Raw genomic sequence first — 20,780 nt, 5'->3', positions numbered from 1 at the left:
CTTCAATTGTACCTGAAAATTCATGCTGTGCAAATTTTTCCCCAAAGCAATTCTTCCATTTAAGTGTGGTGGGATGCCACTGAGCAACTGTTGTGCACACAAGGAGCTTCTGGTGAAAGCACAAAACTAATTCCTGACACTCCTGAGCTACAGGATCATCAGGTGCTTTCCAGCCCAACTCCTGTTTTTACGTGAATTGAGGACTTGCCTCCCAAGCACTCAAGATAGAGGGACTTCCAGACCACCATCACATGACCAAGTGGCAGGGATGCGTAATTCCTACAATAAATACCTGACACAGGACTTTAACCTTAGGCACTACATCCATAACCTGCTTCCTCTTCTACCTGGTGGCTGAGTATGAGCATGTTAAGATCGGTATGTAACTACAGGGCTCAGCTAAGATAATGCCTATGAAGTTACAAGGTGGAAATGGACAATAAAGGATCAGTGCTGCAGTGCAATCACAGGCGCTCATTGTCTTCCCCAAAGGGGCCAAGGAGTGTCTTTAGTTGCACACTGAGCTGTGGAGGACTATCCTTGTGTAGTAGCAGCACGACTCCATATCCGAGACCCCAGCAGTGCACACAGTTCAACGTCCGCACCGCGGTGGCTCAGTGCTTGGCTGCTGACCCGAAAGACGCGAGTTCGATCCCGGACGTGGCGGTCGCATTTCTATGTAGGCAAAATGCTAGAGGCTCATGTACTATGCAACGTCAGTGCACGTTAAAGAACCCCAGGTGATCGAAATTACCCGGAGCCCTCCACTATGGCATCCCTCATAGCCTGAGTTGCTTTAGGACGTTAAACCTCCATAAACCAGCTCAACAACCCCAAACAGTTCACACAGATAGGACTTGCAGAGGACAATGTGCACTAGTGTGCGCCTAGTGGCCTCAAAAAGAGAGGAAGTTTAGAGGCCTCTAGGAGACCCACTTCTTCTCTCAATATAGCCAGCAAGCAACACATACTTTGATCTCATTTGTATAAACAAGCATCATGATATGTCGTCATAGAGATGTGGCGGCGCTGGCATCAGCAGTGACTTTCATTGTGTAGGCAAAATGCGGGACCGCATGCTAATGGTGTGACGCAGTGGCATATTTTTGAAAACCATTTGCGAAGTGCTGACAAGTTATGTTGCAGTTGGTTGCACCCAAAGGCAAAAGTTTCCATAAGTGTCATCGTTATCATCGATCATCATCATCATCAAAGTTATGTTGCAGTTGGTTGCACCCAAAGGCAAAAGTTTCCATAAGTGTCATCGTTATCATCAATCATCATCATCATCAAAGTTATGTTGCAGTTGGTTGCACCCGAAGGCAAAAGTTTCCATAAGTGTCATCGTTATCATCAATCATCATCATCATCATCAGCCTGAATATGCCCACCGCAGGATAACGGCTTCTACCATAATGAACCCTGTCCTGCGCCAGCTGCAGCAACCTTATCCTCGCAAACTTCAAAATTTTTGTTGGCTGGCTATATCTTCAATGCATTTTAAATCCGCTTAATTCGTATCATGATTTCTTTTAAACATGGTTCATTCAAACTTTTTGCCTTATTCCGATGCTCCCGATGTGCGAAAGGGTGGCGACCAAGGTAGGTTTGTGGTGCTACGTGAACTGAAAATCCGGCCTCTCCAACCTGTTAAAGGGACACTGAGGAGAAACCTATCAAAATTTTTTTGTTAGCAATATCTGATAGTTCGGCATTTCATGGCTTTGTTGACGCTTGTCCGGGAGCGAAAGATGCATTTATTTCAAAGAAATTTGGATTTGAAGTTGAAAAATTTTTTCCCGCCGCTCCGATTCAAACTCGAGAACTCTTATGACGACACGGAGAACTCTTATGACGACACAGAACGGAGTGACGTGAAACGTGACATAAACGGAGACTCCGTGATTTGTGGCAGCTAGCGGTGCGGTGCGCAACCTTCCTTTGCAAGCCTCAGAGATTCGTGACATCCATGAAGTAAGGAAAATTCCTCCATGGTGTCCTAGGAAGTCATCACGCTTGTACTTGCGAGATTGGCCTGTGGCGGCGATACCTATATTTTGGTTCTTGCTATTTTCTACATTACAAGAGCTTTGTTTTCAGGAAGAGTGGCGTTTTTGTGATCAGGAGCTGGTATTCTATGGATACATGCCAACTTCAATTTCTCCTCAGTGTCCCTTTAACTCCGGCACGGTCCGATGGGGGGGGGGGCTCTGTCGATCGTAGCCACCGTGTTGCCGCATAGTTTCACTTTCCGAGCTTTGCTACTGGTCCTCGACGATTGCGCTGCCAGCCATGCATCCGCAAGCTAAATCCAGCTGCGCGTTGGTTCGAACACTAATTGGCGTGTCGCTGATCTTTTTTTTTTTCTTTTCAGAAGGCATCTCGCTGTTCTGGCACTAATATGTGTTCCCCTTGCGTCCGTCCGCGTGGTCCATCGATAATGCGCACTCATTCCGAGCTACTTGTTGTGCGGTGAAGCCTCCTTACATGGACACCATCATGTGCGAAGAGGTTCCATACTGTGCCGCACCTGTGAAGGAGGACGCGGACAGCCTTATTTTGGAGCAGTTCTGCTGTAATAATCCTGCCAGTGGGCATGCAGTACACCACGACTGAATTCCAAAAATTGTCACTGCCGCTCAGTTTTTCATTTCAAAGCAACCGACCATTGCCTATTTTTTCATCAATTAAATTTGCTGCGATGCTAAACTGTTTCCGGACGTTTTTTTTTTTTTTGTAACCATTCAACTTTTTGACCTTTGGACGATTTGCATTTTCGGAACTCTCTTCAACCATACTTGAGTAAACAAACATATCACTGCCTTTCACCCATATTTTATGTTCCTTTCACCCATATTTTATGTTGTGCTAAGCATTTAGCTACATTTGCATAGAGAAACAGATCCAAAATACTATTTGTATGCATACATATTGATTAAAGCAAACTGCATTTAGTCTTGTATCATATCAAAGTTCACTTTTGATAATTCAAACAAAAATCTCTGGTCCCTTGAAGTTTGACTTCACGAGAGTCTAATATACTTGCTTTTGAGGGATATTGGTAAACTGCCATTCATGATCTGAGAAAGCCTGCCAAATGCACTCCACCCCATTTTTAGTCCTTTAGTTTTTCCCGACTGGGGCGCAGCCTATTCCAGGATACACAGGGTCAATGATAAAGGAAAATAACTAAAAAGGAACTATAGTTTAAGGTGGGGTGCACGATCCGCACGGCCCATTCACTCCGAACTGTCGATTAACTAAACACGAAATGGGAAAAGGTGATTAAAAGCATAATGGAGCTAAGAGAAGCAAGAACGTGACACATTGTTTCTCGACAAAAGGCTAGCTGCAAGAGTGGAACCACACAAGTTGCGCTGAATGTACTGATGCCCAATCATCGATGAAAAGCTTCCAAACCAAAGACATAGAACTTTTACAAAGGAATTATGGCCAAATTAAAGGGTTTTACAACATGAATCACGGCCAGCAAGGATCCGTCATACGACACCAAAAGCGGCAAGGACAAGGCAACTGAGGTATGGGAAAAAAAAAAAAAAGACGACGAGAAGACTGGAACGCGTCTTCTCTTCTTGGAACTGAAGGGGACTGGAAAAAAATAGAGGTGATCAATTCGATTGATGCAGAGAAAATGAAGTACCATTTTTCTTTCACTTCCCAATCTATTACAATTCTGATTCAATTCCAAGTATTAGTTCATTGTCTTTCACTCGTCAATCTATTCCGATTCTCATTCTATTCCAATTGCATTCTGATCTCTTTTTATTCCACTGCTATTCGTAATCGCTGTTTGCAATGCAGAGAAGCAATTGTGGAGAAGGAGTAGCTCCAAGGCTCATTTTTGCATAGATAGTTCTTCGTGAAGCTGTCTACTATATTGCATAAAGACCTGCTGATGTCTGAGAAATTCATAATTTCCTTAAGCGGTTCCTTTTTACTCTCCGTATTATGTCACATGCAATTAATTGTTCCCTCCGGCTGTGGTCATTGCACAAAATGTATCACACTAATAGATCGCTGCGAGTCCTCATACCAGCGCAGTGGCTAAGCGATGTGCCACTGCACCAGGAGGCGGCTGTTAAAGGGGCTGTGATGGGGGCTCTAATAAAGTTGCGGCATGCCCGGGATATTAAACCACGCCGCTTCACGAATAGTGTCCAGCAAGGATTTTTTAAATGCGCTTTGTAGAAGCTGAGTTATCTGTAGTTAAAATTTGAATTTCAGCGTCTTCGTGCCTTTCCCTCTCCTCTCGTCACTTTTTGCATGCTGGAAGGTAGGCACTCCTTCGCCGACCCCCCTCTGGGAGCGGAGCTTCTCGACCCGCCGGAGCTGAGTGGCTTATTGGCCGCGGCCACGGTAGCTGCCCGACGTCTGAAAGAATCTAACCAATGGCCACCTCTCACCTTGTCTACGCAGACACGGGGGACGGAGGAGGGTGCGAGCATGAAAAAGTCGCCGGGAAGAGCTCGCCAACTTTGACGCGTGATTGTGGGTCGTCTGCTGCGTGTAGAAGAGTATTATTTGGCTCTGGTTTTCATGGCGACACAGTGCAGTGATTAAGTGAGTTAATGTGCTCTCCTCGGAAGGCGTTACAGAGCTCCTTTAAAACACAGCCATCGTTAGGGCTTGTGAGACCCAGGTTGCTCTTCTTGAACAATGCGGAAGAAGCATAGATCTCACAAGCCTCATTTTTGCACATGTGCTTCTTTGGGTGGCTGTCTATTTTTCATGTTGGCCTGCTGTTGGCACAGTCATTTTCTTCTTAGTCATTTTTATTTTTGCTTTGTGGGTCTTATTCTGGCCTCTCCCTCCTTTTCCCTACAAGTGGTGTTTCCTCAATCCACCTGCCTCCTACCCATTGTCACAGGTGGAGAGAGGCCACCTTTCACTATAGCCACCCGGCAGATTGTTCCTGTGAGAGCCTCCCTCAGGTTGCGTATTCCTAACTGCGCATAACTGCCTCAATTTGTAGGTGGACACCACCGCCACCTCACAGCATCATTAAAGGTGTACTAAAGAGGAATCTGAACTCGTCTTTTTACCGCGGGAACTCTATCTACACGTTCCGGGCATTCTTAAAAACTTCGAATTATTGTCCTGTGCGGCCGATTGCCCTAATTAAATTGGATTAAACGTCCCAGCTCCCGCCTTTTTTTTTTTAACTCAACACAGTAGGTAGGAGGAGTCAACCAACGCGTCAGCCAGTCCCGCGGCGGCTTGTTGCGCTGCCATCGGCGGAGTGATATGTAAATCAAAGAGACCACGTGTATTTTTATTTCCATGGGCCTCATTTGCGGTTATATTTTCTGTGACTGAAACTGTTTATTCACAGAAACGTAAAAAACAAAATAAAAGCGAAAGCGAGCCACCACTGGACTGGCTGTAAGGCACTCCACACGTTGGTTGACTCCGCCTACCTACCGCGTTGAGTTAAAAAAAAAGTGGGAGCCGGGATGTTTAATCCAGTTTAATTAGGCCAATCAGCCGCACAGGATAATAATTCGAAGTTTCTAAGAACCACCGGAACATGTCGATAGAGTTCCCGCGGTAAAAAGACGAGTTCAGATTCCTCTTTAGTGCACCTTTAAGGTGTCCACCGAACTAGTTATATTCCTTTCCTTTCTTGTGTTATGTTCCTTCCTTTTAAGTTAACTCCAAATGCACCTCAACGTATACACCTCCTCCAACTCCCCTCCCGCTCCACCCCGCATTATATAGTTCCCTGTGGGATGGCATGACAGCGCATGCAAAGCTGGAAGCAATAAACAAGCAACAACACAATTGTAAAGGCAGCAGTCAAAGGCAAATGGAGATGAAAGGCAATAAAATAATGCTCTCACTTGCGGCCTGGCTGACTAGCAGCAAACCGAACAGCAAACGTTCCATAATTTGGGATTCCGGTTTGTGCTGAGAAGGATGTGTTGCTTTGCTGCTGTTATTGCTTTCCTTTATATTGTCATTACCTCCATCCTGTCTATTTAGCTAGCGCTGTTTCCACTTTTATGTTGGTGTGTCTTGGGAAAGGGGGGGAGCCATGCTCGTCCCTCAAATGTATCAGGTATGACTTTGCTTTGGCTTGGCCTTGGCAGTTCGGCAGTGACATCTTCCTTAGAGCGACGTGGCCAGTGTGGCGGTGTTCCCTCGCCACTCACCCCTCTTTGCAGTATACATGGCGACACAGCCGCGCCGATTTTTTCAAGCCTGCCTTGTGCGCACCAGCATGTGTGCTGATGGTCTGGCTCAGCAGGAGGCGTGAAATATGAGAGTTCAAGTTTTTTTTTTTATAAACCCAGGTAACAAATGAAGAGTTCCACAAATTATGTGAACGCACAAATTACATGAGTAAATACAGTAGTAGCCCACTGTAGCTGCGCTGTGTTACTCCCTACCAACAAGGCATGCAGATTTAGACTGATGCAGTACTACTTTGCATGGCAATTTTGTGCAGCAAATTGGTTTAAAGAAAGCACAGAACTGCTCACCAGGCATGAATAAAAATGTTTCTATGCTAAGACGATGCCCACATTTTCAAATACTTCAAAATATTTGCACATGCGAGTTGGTCTCAAATGCATGCAACCCAGCATAGCACGATATGGGCAGCCTGCTTTTCTGCCTACACCCTGCATCCCTGCCGACTGCAGTGCTGCCTTTGTTTACAAACGTGATGTCTGTCTATATAGATTCACGACGAAAGCCAAGAGTCACTGCAACCATGGAGCAAAGGAGATTTTAATTTGTAGTGTTCAAAACAAAAAAAAAACCCTCATGCTCCTTGGTTTCGGTGACTGTTGTCTTCCGTCATGTGTGTCATAACAAGCCCCTCTTTTCCCTTCCCTTGTCTGCTCAATATAGATTCACGTATGTCTCGAATAAACATCACTTGTTGGTTGTCATCACCTTGAATACAAGTGTATTGTTGCGGCTCTACAGAGTGCTTCCTAAGCCTATCAACAAGCCCTCACCAAACAACACGAGAAAAACCAATCGTATATGCTTACTGATCATATCCAATCCCACAGCCTCATTTTTAGTGATCCAGCTAAACCACTGGTCCAAGATGCTTAGCTCCACAGAAGTCATGTGCCCACTGCAATGTCAAAGACACAACTCCATAAAGCAGCCATTTTCAGTGAAGGTTTCAAACAAAAATTTCCACACAATCTTAAAATGGTGCAAATAAAGACAAGAACACAAAAAGCAGGCATGAAGAGAGTGATACAAATATCTGACTAGATCACTTTTTTCATGCCTGGTTCTTAAGCCGTAGTCCTCATTAGCACCATACTAAGTTTTAAAAATAATTCACCACCTAGCTACATGAATTTTGCTTAAAACTGCAAATGCCTGTACTGCATAGCTCCTGCTCCTGTGATGTGAAACAATAAGATTCAGAGGAAATGCTGCACAGCTGTCTGAGGTACACATTGTCTGTCTTAGCTGTGCTTATCCCAGTGAAAAAAAAACAATTGGAGCTGGCGAAAACACAATTAGGACGTACTAGAATCCAATTGGTCCCTATTGGTTTCCACTGGCTCCAAATGTGTTCTGGCCAGTTCCAACTGGTTTTTTTTAACTGGAATGACACCAACTGGGTTGCATTCCATGATAAGACATCAGGTAATAAACATTCAAATATGATAAGTTGTCCTGCCTTTACCAAAGCTGCAATGTTCTTTTTATGCTATTTTGCCCTTTTCACTTGACAACTATGCTTCACTATAATGAGATTTATTAGTGCTTCCTCATGCTACCTCTCCATTCCCGCCTTAAGAAATGAAAGGGCACTGAAACTAAAATTTCAAATAGGAATCCTGCTTTAATCACATACATGTAACGATAGCAGAGCACAGAAATTTGCTTATCTGCAGGAGCACAGAACGATGGCTTCATTATATGAAATAAAAAATGTTCATCACTTCGGGGCCATGCATAGTATTAACAGAGTGACATTAGAGTTGACCTGCTCACCTACGGTGCAAGTTCTCCACAAAGACATAGCGTGCACTCTGGAGTGATCGCTCCATAAGTTTTACTGGAGTTTGCACAGGTGCCAAATGGAGCTGCATCATTGTCAGCTGAACATAAGTCTGGAATGCAAGACTCCAACGCTTTGGGTCCCTGTACATCAGCTCCTGTACCAAGAGAAGAATAATGGTTCACTCCACAGGCCTGTGCTGAAAGCTAGCAATAATGAGTATTAGTTGTCATCATGAGCCTGTTTATGATCAATGCAAGAAAACAGCTTCTTCCAGTGATCTCCAATTACCCTTGTCCCACCACTGCTGTGGCCACTTGTATTCCCACGAATTTCATAACACTATTTCCCCACCAAACCCTCTCCCTAACTGGCACATTTCCTCTATCATGGACTAAACTATATTACCCTAATGAGCCATCAATTATCTGTTCTCCACATTACATTTCCTTCCCAAGACCAGTGGCATTTTGTCAAAGATACCATATTTCGTCTCAAAGCTAATATGCACAGACTCCATTGACGAAGTGGTGCTGCATCACTCCGAACTAGAGTCTTGACTAGCTGCATTTCATGCACACAAACATCCACATGAACAACTGTCATTACTGCCCCTCCCAAAGTTCGTAAAATTGGCACTAGCCCAGGGAAGAAGCTAATAACCTAAGGCCCACTAACATGAGCTACACAGATAAAGAACACTGCTGCAGCAAATAACTAACACTAGCCTAAATCCGGCAGTACAAAATTTGATGGTGAAAAACTAAAACCAAAGGAACATGGTAAAATGAAGTGATCTAAATTATGATGAAAATAACAATTAAAAATAAATTAAGAAAGCAAATGAGAGTAGACAAGCAATGAAACAGAAATGAACACTAAAACAAACCTCAGGTTGGGGGAGAGCAATTTATTATGACCTACTGAAATGTCAATTTCTTTAATTGTAAGAGTAATTGACGGCTCGCTTACATTCCTGCTACCACATTTTAGAACACAGCTCTTAGGCGGCCGTTCTTCAGGCTGAGCGGCATGCCATGTCGTAATGAAGTGCTGAGGAGGAAAGCCGGCGATAGCAAAGGGAGCACGAAGAGGGAAGCAGAGTCTGGGCCGGTGGCAGTGGCACTCAACGCAAGCTTCATAGTTGAAAACCAACTCCTAGAGGCGCCATCTGTTGTAGGCGCCTGTACCTTTATGCTTTCTGTTCACACCAGATGGCGCTCGTGACGTCAAGGAGAGGAGAGAAGAGAAGAAAACAGACAAGCAAGCAAGCCACCTGCGCTCTGTGACCTCGCTTGCACGGGAAGAAAGCGCTGGGCTGCCCGAGCAGGTTCAGTGGTAGCGGTGCCAAGCCTCCTGGGGTTCAAATATACCTGAACAGCTGTGCTCAAATTTAGCATTAGAGAATATCGTAATCATCGGTGAATTTTTTAGTAATGAAATACATCTCATCCACTTCTCTTCTATCTCTAGCATTGAAAAGAATCATTGTGTTCTGCAAATACAGTTTGCAACCACACTGCTTACAGTGCAAAAGCAAGTGACCTCCTGAATTGTTTCACAGAGATATTGTGTTCCTTTGCATCATCATTAAAACGCTGTCCCATCTGGCTGACGTATGAGCACCCACACAAGAAAAGAGCACACTCTGTGAACAATGTTGATCAGTGCTTATCGTTACTATTACTTGCCTTCCTTTTTTTGGTCAACACTAGACTCACCCTCATCACTTTGCTAAAAAGAACACAACTTGGATGCCAAATCAGCTAACGGGCCATTTATCATTACAAGATGTGCGGTTCAAATATGGCATAGTGCACAACGGCGTCTTTTATTGATGTGCCCTTCTTTTGGCTGTTCCTTATCGTCTGCAAAAGGCTTTCCTCACCACCAGCTACAAAATGCCTAGGATCCTTGCTGCATAAGAAACTGTGTAATCATACCAAAAGGTTATGTCCTTGTATATCTCGCCATATATTCACTGGTTCAATCAGCACCTGCAAAATAAAATAAACTTTTTGCAAAGTGCAACATTTTAATAAAAAAACTGCAATATGTCCACTTAAACAATATACATGCCTGTGTACTGTTAAAATTAAGAGAGTGTTTAACAGATAAATACGTACGAGATTTGTACAAAAGCACACATTTAGTTTTACAAATAGTAATACGCAGTTAATGGATTGTTTTTGTGGTCGAAAAGTGGGTGGAATGCTCACGACATGTATGTTCCACAAAGCATTTGGCCAAAAGAAGTTTCTACAGATGCAGTCAGCACAGTGGGTGCTATGTTGTCATGTTGGATGTTTAGGGCTGCTAGGACAACCCTCTTCATGGGAATTTCATCCTAGTATTTGGGCCTATTTATGCAATGCTTCATGCTGTACTACTTTTGCCATCAGTCCTTTAATAACCATTAAACCATGTCAGGTCAAAAATTTCATATTAACTGCTGGCTATAATGCAACTTTCATCCAAAATATTTGCTAAAAGATGGAGGTTCACTGTTAACACTGGAAAGCACTCACGCTTTGTCTGAAGCCTATGCTACAACCCTACCACACTAGGCCTGTGCAGGACCTAGAAGAGTAAACTATGAGCCTAAACATGATGTGACCAACGCAATGACGCACACATGCGTAGTTGATATTATCCTTGGCAGGAACCCTAGCTAACAGTAGACTTGCAAAACAGTGAATTATTATTTCCAAGCAATTTATCAATCTTTCATCAAGATAAATTTACTTCTCATGGAGGAGGCACCATGATCACGGTAAGAAGCAACTATCGGCCACCACTGTTTCCTCTTGACACTTATCTTGAACTGCTATTAGTGACATTGCAGTTAGTGGCATCACTTTCATCATTGGTGTTTGTTATCGGCCGCCAGACTGTTGGTCCAATTTTGTCGATTCTTTTCACTGGGCCACTGAGTGTATTTTTAACAAATTTCCCAATACTAGCACCTTTATTGTGAAAGGAGATTTTAACCACCCTGCTATCGACTGCCGTGCATCATTCAGTGATTTCCAGGAAAGCCAGTCTCACTGTCACAACTTTCGCAGTAGCCTTGACTTGTTCATTCTAACCCACTGGTGCACGAGCTGACATGCGGGAAACATGTTTTAGATCTGATCTTTACTAATGAACCTAATAATACAGAAGTGCAACGCATTAGAAGATGTAAGCGAACATAGATTCATACACTGTTTATACCCATTACAGGTTCATGTAAGAACAGTTACTACAAGATATATCTCGAATTACACCAAAGTGCACCAAGACAAAGAGCACTGTATGCTGGAGGACTTCACACTTGCATTCCAACATAACTTCGATGATCCAAGTACAAACAAAAATTGGTCCCTGTTTCCTGACAAACTTAAGGAAACTGAAGAAGTCTCTATACCAAAACTCCAGATTAAGACAAAAGTAGATGCTCTCTGGTTCACGAAGGACATCAAGAAGCATCTGAGCAGAAAGAAAAGGACATACAGAAAGGCTACTCAGGCTAACACACCCTGTAATTGGCAAAGGTATAAAGAACTGTTGACTGTTAATGAAAAAATTATACAAGGTGCAAAAGATTATTTTTTTAATCACACACTCCAAAACCTGTCAAAAATCAATCCGAAAAAATTCTGGTGTGTCCTAAAACCCAAAGAAACCAACGAGCTAATAACTCTGAATGACAAAAATGGAATTTCAGTCCCAGTAGAAGCATGCGTAGAACTCCTTAACAATCATTTCAGCAAAGCTTTTACAGATGAGTCACCTATCCCTGTGAACATCCAGCTTCCTGATCCATATACTATTGCTTAACATTTTAATCCTATCACTATCACAAAAAATGGTGTTGCCTGTGCTATTGATAGGCTTCCATTTCATTCTAGTCTCGGTCCTATTAGAATAACTACTAAAATTCTAGAAGTTACTGTTATCGCTATTATTCCAGCAATTGCTGAACAGCAGTTGCATACCAGACGACTGGCAAACTGCACACGTTATACCAATATTTAAATCTGGGGATAATACTAATCTTAACAACTATAGACCCAATTCTCTGACTTCAGTGCACTGCAAACTACTGGAACATTTAATATTTACTCAAGTAATGAAATGCTTAAACAAAAAATGCCCCCTACTTGAAAATCAACATGGATTTAGGTACCAGCATTGGTGCCAAACCCAATTATTTGAAATGATAACAGATCTTAATCTTACCATTAACAATGCCTTGTACACTGACTTCTCTAAATATTTTGATCGCGTACCTCACAAGCGTCTCATCACACAGGTATCTAACTTACAACTTGATTATAACAGTACAAAATAGATAGCAGAATTTTTAGCTAACAGGTAACAATTCGTATCTGTGAATGACTTCACATCTAAAACTGAATACGTTAGATCGGCAGTGCCGCAAGGATCTGGCCTGGGCCCACTACTGTTTTTAATTTATATTAATAAAATAGCAACTAGTATTATCTCCTCCATAAATATTTTCGCCAACAATTGTATCACATATAGAGAAATAGCTCATCCTAACGATGTTGTTGCCTCGCAAACAGATCTAGATAGGCTAAGTACTTGGTGCAGTGTTTGGCAGATGTAAATAAACACTGATAAAATTAACCAGATTACTTTTTCATCACTTTGGAAAACTGCATCAAGCCACGGTGTTATTGAGCACACATCAAGATTCAAATATTCAGGTGTTATTCTCGCCCCGGACCTAACTTGGAATAGACACATAGAGTACCTCACTAGCAAAGCCAGCGCCTCCTCTATTTTTACAATGCCAGCCGCATCGCCCGGTTCGCAATGGGAGCCACCAGTACGCCTCACTTCAGTTAGTTGCCGCGCTGCTGCGCTACCCAGATGGTTGGACTGCTTGTGTCATGCTTGCCAACGGTCGTGCGATGCTGGCATTATCTGCCCTACTCCTACACTACAGACCTACACCACGCGTCTGTCAGATTCCTGCTTCGTAGCCTTTCTTGCGTAGCTCTCGATTCATCTGCAGCGCAGCACTTTTCCCAACGACAATCAGCTGGAGCAGCAGCTTTGCTCACCGTTTGCAGAACTGGGCTCAGGCGTTCGCTCCGCCTATCACTTGAGGATGCTGTTCCTTGCCAGACGAATAGAGTGTTGTAAGTTGTTACGTTTGTTCGTTTCGTGGCACCATGATTAACAAAAATTGTTTTGTGCGGATAAATGGTGTGGTCCGCGACACTGACGAGGTGTCCTCGCAGCAGCGTTAAAATGGCACCAGTTAATTATGGCAAGCGCGGCTGCTGCTTTCAATTTTGTGCGAAGTGTGGGAAATTTTAAGCTCATTTGTAGAAAAGAAGGGGACGTTCACATGCATTTATTTACATATACTTACAACTCTTTACAGCAATAGCATATACAATACTTTGCACGTGTCTGCTGCTATATACATTACAGCTCTGTGTTTATAGCCATTTATATTTCTAGAATTTGCGTATTTGCTTATATTGACATTTATTTACAGAAATATGCATTGTAGCGGAACCACATTTGTACGCTCTAGGAGGACAAAGCATCTCGTGCGCGAGCGGAACATAACAACAATGAGCGAAACAAAACACACCTAACTCCCGTCTGGACAACCAGTTTGTACACCCTCATGTGTTTGATCGCCCTCTCCTGCGGCCTGAAGCGACAACGACGGTAGAATAAATGCTGATGCTGCGCCAAGGAAACGCTGCCTTGTGGTTCGGCCTTTACGGTGACTGCGCCTGAAGACGTGCTCAAGCAGACTTGATTTCGATTTTGTCTGCCTCCTTTTCTTCAAGCGCTTTTTTTAGTTTTGCATCATTTTATTAGCACCTGGATGTGGTCAAGACAAGGCAGAACGTCCAAAATGCTTCGGCATCAGCTGCTGTGCCGTGCATTTGCGACTGGAGTTCTTTTCGCTTCTTAAAACAATCGTAGCTGCAGTCTGCCACGCACAGAGAAAAATCTTTATCTAGTTGTCGTAACGATGACAGCTTAGCCTACAAAAAGTAGAGCTACGACTTCAAAGCTACTACTTCTTGGCAGTTTCGAAAAATGCCTTCTCAGGAAGATATATCATTCTTTCTTTATTTCATTCTCCCATTTTCTTTACTCAACATGATTGAATCACGAATCAATAGAGTAAAACCTATTACTAACTGCCTCTACCCTCCAATTTCATATTTCTGCCAAGCAGTTTCAGTATCTCTCCCGGAATGTTTCAGCATTGTAGCTAAAAGACAAACATGATTCTAACAAGTCGCAACAGCCTTTCGCTACAACGCCAACGCCGCTGCACCACACTCTCTGTGGCTCCTTTTAAAACCAGTGCCTGCAGCAGCTCCACGATGAGCAGCGCCATGCACGGCGCGCTCTATGATGCGTCAATACCTCACAGGCAGCCTGATTACTATGAGGGATGCAGAGCGCCGCCTCACAAAGGAAGAGAGAACGTTTAAAAAATTGTCTTCGTCCGCTTTCTGTGGTCAGGCGCCACTCAGATGGCACTCTCCCTCACAGACTCACAGACGTAGAGCAGGTGTGAAGGCTAGCCGATGGGGGAGAGCAGGAAACGAGGATAGGAGAGGGTGTTGGACGGTCAGATCAGCTGTACTCGGCAGGCATTGTAAAAACAGAGGAGGTGCTGTCAAAGCGCTAAAAAAATTAGGGCTTCTTAGACATCGTCGATTTCTTGCTAACACTGCTATTAAATTACAGGCCTATACTCTACTAATTTGGACATTACCAGAATATTGTTCGGTAGTATGGCATCATTATCAAGGTAATTTGTCCAATTCCATGGAATCTACAAAATAAGGCAGCATGCTTTATTTTATGGTTTAACTCTCCATACCAGAGTGCTTCTGCCCTAAAACAATCCCTGAGCCTCTTGAACCTAAATATAGGATGGAAATTCAGTACACTATTTCTTTTCCACTCCCTTTACTACAGCAACTTATCCCTCACGTCCAAGCATATCAGAGCAGCACATCACATATCGCCTCGTGCTAACCATGTGCATAAAATTAAGCCAATCTTTGCCCCGCATGAATAAATATCAAAATTCCCCATTAGTTTTGTCTACTATGGAATGGAATGCCTTACCTGCTAGCACTGCGGCTATTACTGAACCATTATCTTTCCACATTTTTTTACTAATGTATATTGAATCAGATGCGGCATTGCAAGCATATCAAAGCAGCACATCACATATCACCTCGTACTAACCATGCGCATAAAATTAAGCCAATCTTTGCCTCGCATGAATAAATATCAAAATTCCCCATTAGTTTTGTCTATTATGGAATGGAATGCCTTACATGCTAGCACTGCGGCTATTACTGAGCCGTTATCTTTCCACATTTTGTTACTAACATATATTGAATCAGATGCAGCATTGCAATCTGCTTGAATCTTCCACCTTTGCATGTATTGTATTCCCTTGTGGTTTCTGTTCGTAGTTACACATTATACTGTGTTTACGGCAACTAGCACCATGCTCAAAATGTACTAGATTAAGACAGTTTGACAACACATTCTATATTCTTTTTTTGTTTTCCTGCATTTCCATTGTTACTATCTGACCCAGTGCATTTATGCAATCATTTTGCTCCTTTTGTTTCTTAAAATTCTGTTATCCACTCCCCCCACCCATGTAATGCCCAAACAGGCCCTTAAAGTACCTAAACAAATAAATTAAATAAATAAATAAAGTCAGGGTTTTGCATAATAGTAGCATACTTCTTTGTTTCTTTTATTTTAAATCTATATACATCTTTCGTCCCTACCGCAATATTTTTTTTAAATATCAACACACACTCCTCCCAACACCTTTATAGAGATTCCCCTCAAACATTTCACCTGAAATGCCAGCCCAACGTCCTGAAACTGCAAGTTTGGCTCTTACTGTAACATTTCCCCTGCTTATAAATTGGAATTCAGGATACACCCCTCAAGAACTTCACACTATCTCTTTAAAATGACATCACTGGCTCCTATGGAAATTCTTGGGACAATAACAAGCACTCCAACTAAGCTGTTATGACTTCACCTCTCACACAACAGGAAGCCAACGAGGAAAGTCGTGTTGCCATCAAATAGCACGACTGGTCTCTTGATTCAATTTCTAACGTTCTCATAATAAATAGGTGCAGCCGTATCACTTTGCCCTTGTGTTCCAGCTGCTAATCTAACCATTCTCCAATGTTTTACTTTTGTGACAAAGATGCTTCTGTTTTTCTTTCTTTTTCTTCTTCCTAAAAAGACATTAGCTCTTCACCTAAATTTATTTTCATCCGTTTGCGTGAACTGAGCTGTCTGCCTCTTTTTACTCACTTCAAATTCACATTGGGCGTTTGTAGCTCAAACAGTGCAGACATTATTTTCCCTTCACAGTGATGGAAATGGCCAAGAACATTTTAGAGCAGACATTGCAACAAGCAAAAGGTAAATTCGTAGCAGCTTCCTCATGTTTTATAGCAGGAGCCCAATGCTTGAGAATTAAGGTAAACACAATTTATACTCCTCAATATAAAGACTCATCCCATGAGCACAAAAAACAACACTACAGTACTCTGTGTACAAAACACAAAACTTTTATGCAGAGGTAAAAACTCTCTTTGCTCTCTTTGGTCTCTTTGCTCTTAGAATGTCACAGTTTATCGATATAGGCTAACTTCACATAACCCTCACTGACCCTTTAAAGTTCCAAGTCAAAAACAAAAAGAAGCAGATAAAATGTGGCAGCAAAAAAAGCCTTGAAAACAACTAGAAATACGAGAGCTGGGGCCAAAGACTAAGAAATGAGAGTATTAGCATAACGCTACTCGTGACCACGTTAGGCAAATTTTGCGATTCACTTCCACGAGGAGCCAAATGTGCATGTGTCTGCAAAAAAGTGAAACGCGAGTAGTAAGCAAGAGGTGCAAGCAAACACTTTCTACTGCACTGCAGTGTTGGCTCCCCTAAGAAGCAGATCACCCTATCTAAAAACTCCAACAGCAAAAGGCAGTGGAATACAGGAGTGGCCCGCAAAGATAGAGTCAAACAATGGGAACGTGAAGTGTGGTGAAAAGGTGCAGCATCTAGAATCATGGTCATATTTGCACTTTCTTTTGCCATTGCACAGTTTACTAGGTCTACTACTGGCACTAACAGCTATCTACATTCGAAACATATTGTGCATCCGATTCATATAACCTACATTAAACATAATGCACGTTGCTGATAGTCGGTGCTTTACTTCATAAGGAATGTGTACAGTGTTGCCGCTACAGTAAAATCTTGTTAAGTCGGACTTTGAGGGACCAGGAAAAATGTCTTAATTATCCGAAGAGGTCCCAGTTAACGAATGAACACCCCCCGGAAATTGCCATGACTCGTTCTCATCACAGTAAATTTATTTGGTGAAAACAAGGGCAGTGGTAGTCTGGTTTTCAGATGAAAACTGCACTGCAGCGGTGTTTCTATGTAATAATGTTAGATGCATTTAATCCGCGCACATCTCGGTATTGTTAGCGCACAACTGCTCCAGAATGGTGAAGGTCTCCTTCACGGTGCAATGTGGTAGCAGTGGTGCCTGCTCACAGGTGGCAGCATCGCGTGTGAAGAGATGCCGCTGCACGAACTGCAGACAGTGCATGACAAGCACGCAGTTTCAACCTAACAAAAGAATAGAAGTATCGCGCGGACGGAACCGAGGGAAACACGTAGGCGCCGGGGCAGCAAGGCGGCTTTTGGCGAGAAAATGAAAACACCAGTGCCGCACAAATTGGCGTCCGAAACTACACAAAACTGTACTTAGCTGGCTGGCCAATGAATAGTCAGGCCGCCAAAACTCGGAAAAAGAAAACCGAAATCATGCATCTGCACGATTTTTCGGTGCCAGGGCCTGCTGAACGTCGTCCCGCCTGCCGCTGCACCTCTCTGACATAATTATTTGACATGAAACAAGATATTAGCATGATCACTTGCTATGTCGTTCATACTGCGAACAGCCTCCGGTCAGGAGTGTGCCCAAATTACCTGGTGTGAGCCCGGCAGCATCCAAATTAACAGGCACCCTACGCCATAAGCTTACATGATCGTTGGCCAGGACCACATCAACAGTCCGAATTATCCAGATTATCGAACTAATGGGACCAAATTAACAAGGTTTCGCTGTATCACAGTTGGCCAATGCAATGTGCCGCTGTATGTTTCACCTTGCAGGCAGGAAGATTGTGTAGTCAGTGCCACAGACACCTTCCCATGAGGGAGTAAATAGGAGCCAAAAACGATGTAGAAACAAAACACCGTGTTGGCTTCAACAGCATCGATAATGCTGGTCATGATGAGTTCTAAGACTGAAAAATTTTTTTGCGATCAAAAAAAAAATAGAAATAAATCTACTCTCATCAAAGCAAGCAGAAAGAAAAAATATTGATTTTTTTTGTGCCCTTACGCGTTTGCAGACTCTACACTCGATCCTGCATACTATGTATCGGATGCAAACAGTCTAGCAAAAATTTTGCATTTCAACAAGATGGTTTAAGGGGGGTTTAACGTCCCAAAGTGACTAAGGCTATGAGGGACGCCGTAGTGAAGGGCTCCGGAAATTTCGACCACCTGGGGTTCTTCAACGAGCACTGACATTGCACAGCACACGGGCCACTAGAATTTCGCCTCCATCGAAATTCGACCACCGTTGCTGGGATCGAACCCGCGTCTTTCGGGCCAGCAGCCGAGCGCCATAACCACTCAGCCACTGCGGCGGCTCGTTTCAACAAGAATTGGGCCCTGTGGGCTATACACAGTGTTATAATCCAGAAATTACAGCATATGCCTAAACAGTCATTCTAACTTCATGAGGCATACTATCATTCCATTTTGTTCTTGGTAATTAGCCCTGAAAAATACAGGGCAGGATTCCTTCGGTAGGGTTCTAACGTTTAATGTTTTATTGGCCCAATCAAATAATTATGTGCAATGTTAAAAATGATTAAGATTTTTGCCATTATTAGGCAGATATTGTTATTCCTTTTCAGTCTACAATCATTTATGGCTGATGATACCTAATCAAACAACTTACAGATGTGTCAAGAAACTGTTTGCAGCCTTCTAGAAAAGTTGTTTTGCCACATCCAATGTTGCCTTCCACGGCCACCTGCAAAATGCACATTATGAGTGGCTACCAAGTAGCCAAAATAAAATGTACCTTACATTCACAGTGCGGCCTTTTCTTGCTGCCTTCTGCAGTTGAGCATCTCCAACAACATCTGTCACCATTAGAGGAAAAGAAAAGCAAAAGGCATGTTACTTCATGAAAGTGCATATCACAAGGTCTTGCATATCAAGAGCACATCACAAGGGTATTTGCATATACCAAAAGAACAGTTGACATTCTTGAAATTTTCATCTCTAAGATCCTTTTGTAAATGCACTGCCTTCTCAATTCTTCTTCTTGATACTGTCACATGAATGTAAGCAAAATGCATAACTACATTACCAGAACAAGAAGTCTGTGAGCACACACACACACTATCTGATTCAGGGCCAGCACTCGCACAAGTGGTATTATAGTGCAACCTCAGCAATATGTTGTCACCAATAATACAGTGTCATTTCCGACTAAGCTAAAATATTACCACGCGAAAACATATGCTACATTAATAAGAACCATGCCTGAGTAACATATTGGTATAAACATGGATGTTTCGAAGGCCACAACTATGCTACTTTCCTGTTCTCAACTCCTGTCCTGAACTGAAATGGTGTCAACGGAGCTGTGCGCGCGAAATTCGTGCATAATATCTAGGAGTATTTAAGCTATTCTGTAGACTGCGCTGGCGTAATGCACCTATACTGTTTTTAACTCGCTGAGCGAATGTGACCGGTGGAAATAATGCCGGTTAGCACACGGATGCGCTCATTACCGAGAACGAGCATCGAAAACGAAACAATGCCGTACACGATACGGTTCAAAGTTTGTTGAAAATTAGTATTTACTCATGGTTCTCCGGCTGTCTCCGACACGTGCTAAATCGACCAGTCCTACGAGGCACCTAAGTGTAATACACGCCTTGCAGATATGCAGTGCCACTACGGCACTTTCTAAGCTCCCGCGTTTGCAGCGCAGCGCCGTCCTCCGTACAGCAACCTCGTTCCCAGTAGAGTCACTACTTGTCTGTGCATGCAGCGGCGCTGGCGCCGGCGATCTTAATGAATTTTTATTCGAATGCGCAGTTGCGTCAAAGAGAAAGCGTAGCTGGTAGCATAGGCTGACAGCACCGACAGTATCTGGAAATGCTTGGTAGCCTAAGCGCGTTTTGTCGCACGTGCTACACAAATGAAAGCGCATGATATCAACCACACCGTCGCAACAGCATCTGAAAGTCGAACTCGCGTTAAATGTAGGAACCACTCACCCAAAAAGTGGAGCGGATTAACGGATTTACGGAGCTGTTGTAATACTCTTGAAACGAACATGAAGTTTCTTTTATTCTTATGTGTTTCTTCAAATCATTGTGAACTGGAGCGACACACACCATCGCATACCCTACGCAGACGACACATGCTTCGAGACTGTCGTAACCATGGTGCTATGAGAAACAGCACAAATCATCACCCGCTGTAAGCCATGTGTAATCCAAGGCAGGTCGTACTCTATGCCAGAATAGGGCCAGAAGCATCCAGAAGCATAATCCAAGTTTGATCCAATCCAAGTCATAATGATTTTTTTTTTTGCCTTTATTTATCTTCATAGTGTAGATCTAGGCAC

The 20,780-nt window shown here is 43.1% G+C and overlaps 1 protein-coding gene across 1 annotated transcript in view; it reads right to left on the bottom strand.

Annotated features, from left to right (window-relative positions):
- The window catches only part of dnk (deoxynucleoside kinase), a 37,319-nt gene extending 17,187 nt beyond the window's left edge, over positions 1-20,132 (bottom strand). The window contains exons 1-6 of the mRNA XM_077647245.1: positions 20,009-20,132; positions 19,223-19,278; positions 19,092-19,166; positions 9,943-9,996; positions 7,993-8,156; positions 7,023-7,111 (exon numbers count right to left, since the gene is read on the bottom strand). Coding sequence (XP_077503371.1) covers positions 7,023-7,111; positions 7,993-8,156; positions 9,943-9,996; positions 19,092-19,166; positions 19,223-19,278; positions 20,009-20,012 — 442 coding nt within the window. The 5' untranslated portion in view covers positions 20,013-20,132. The remainder of the gene's footprint in view (positions 1-7,022; positions 7,112-7,992; positions 8,157-9,942; positions 9,997-19,091; positions 19,167-19,222; positions 19,279-20,008) is intronic.
- Between the last annotated feature and the right edge of the window lie 648 nt (positions 20,133-20,780).

The sequence above is a fragment of the Amblyomma americanum genome, chromosome 1, assembly GCF_052857255.1.
Source record: "Amblyomma americanum isolate KBUSLIRL-KWMA chromosome 1, ASM5285725v1, whole genome shotgun sequence".
Lineage (NCBI taxonomy): Eukaryota > Metazoa > Arthropoda > Arachnida > Ixodida > Ixodidae > Amblyomma > Amblyomma americanum.
Note: the sequence above shows the minus strand (reverse complement) of the source record. Positions and strands in the feature narration are given on the sequence as shown.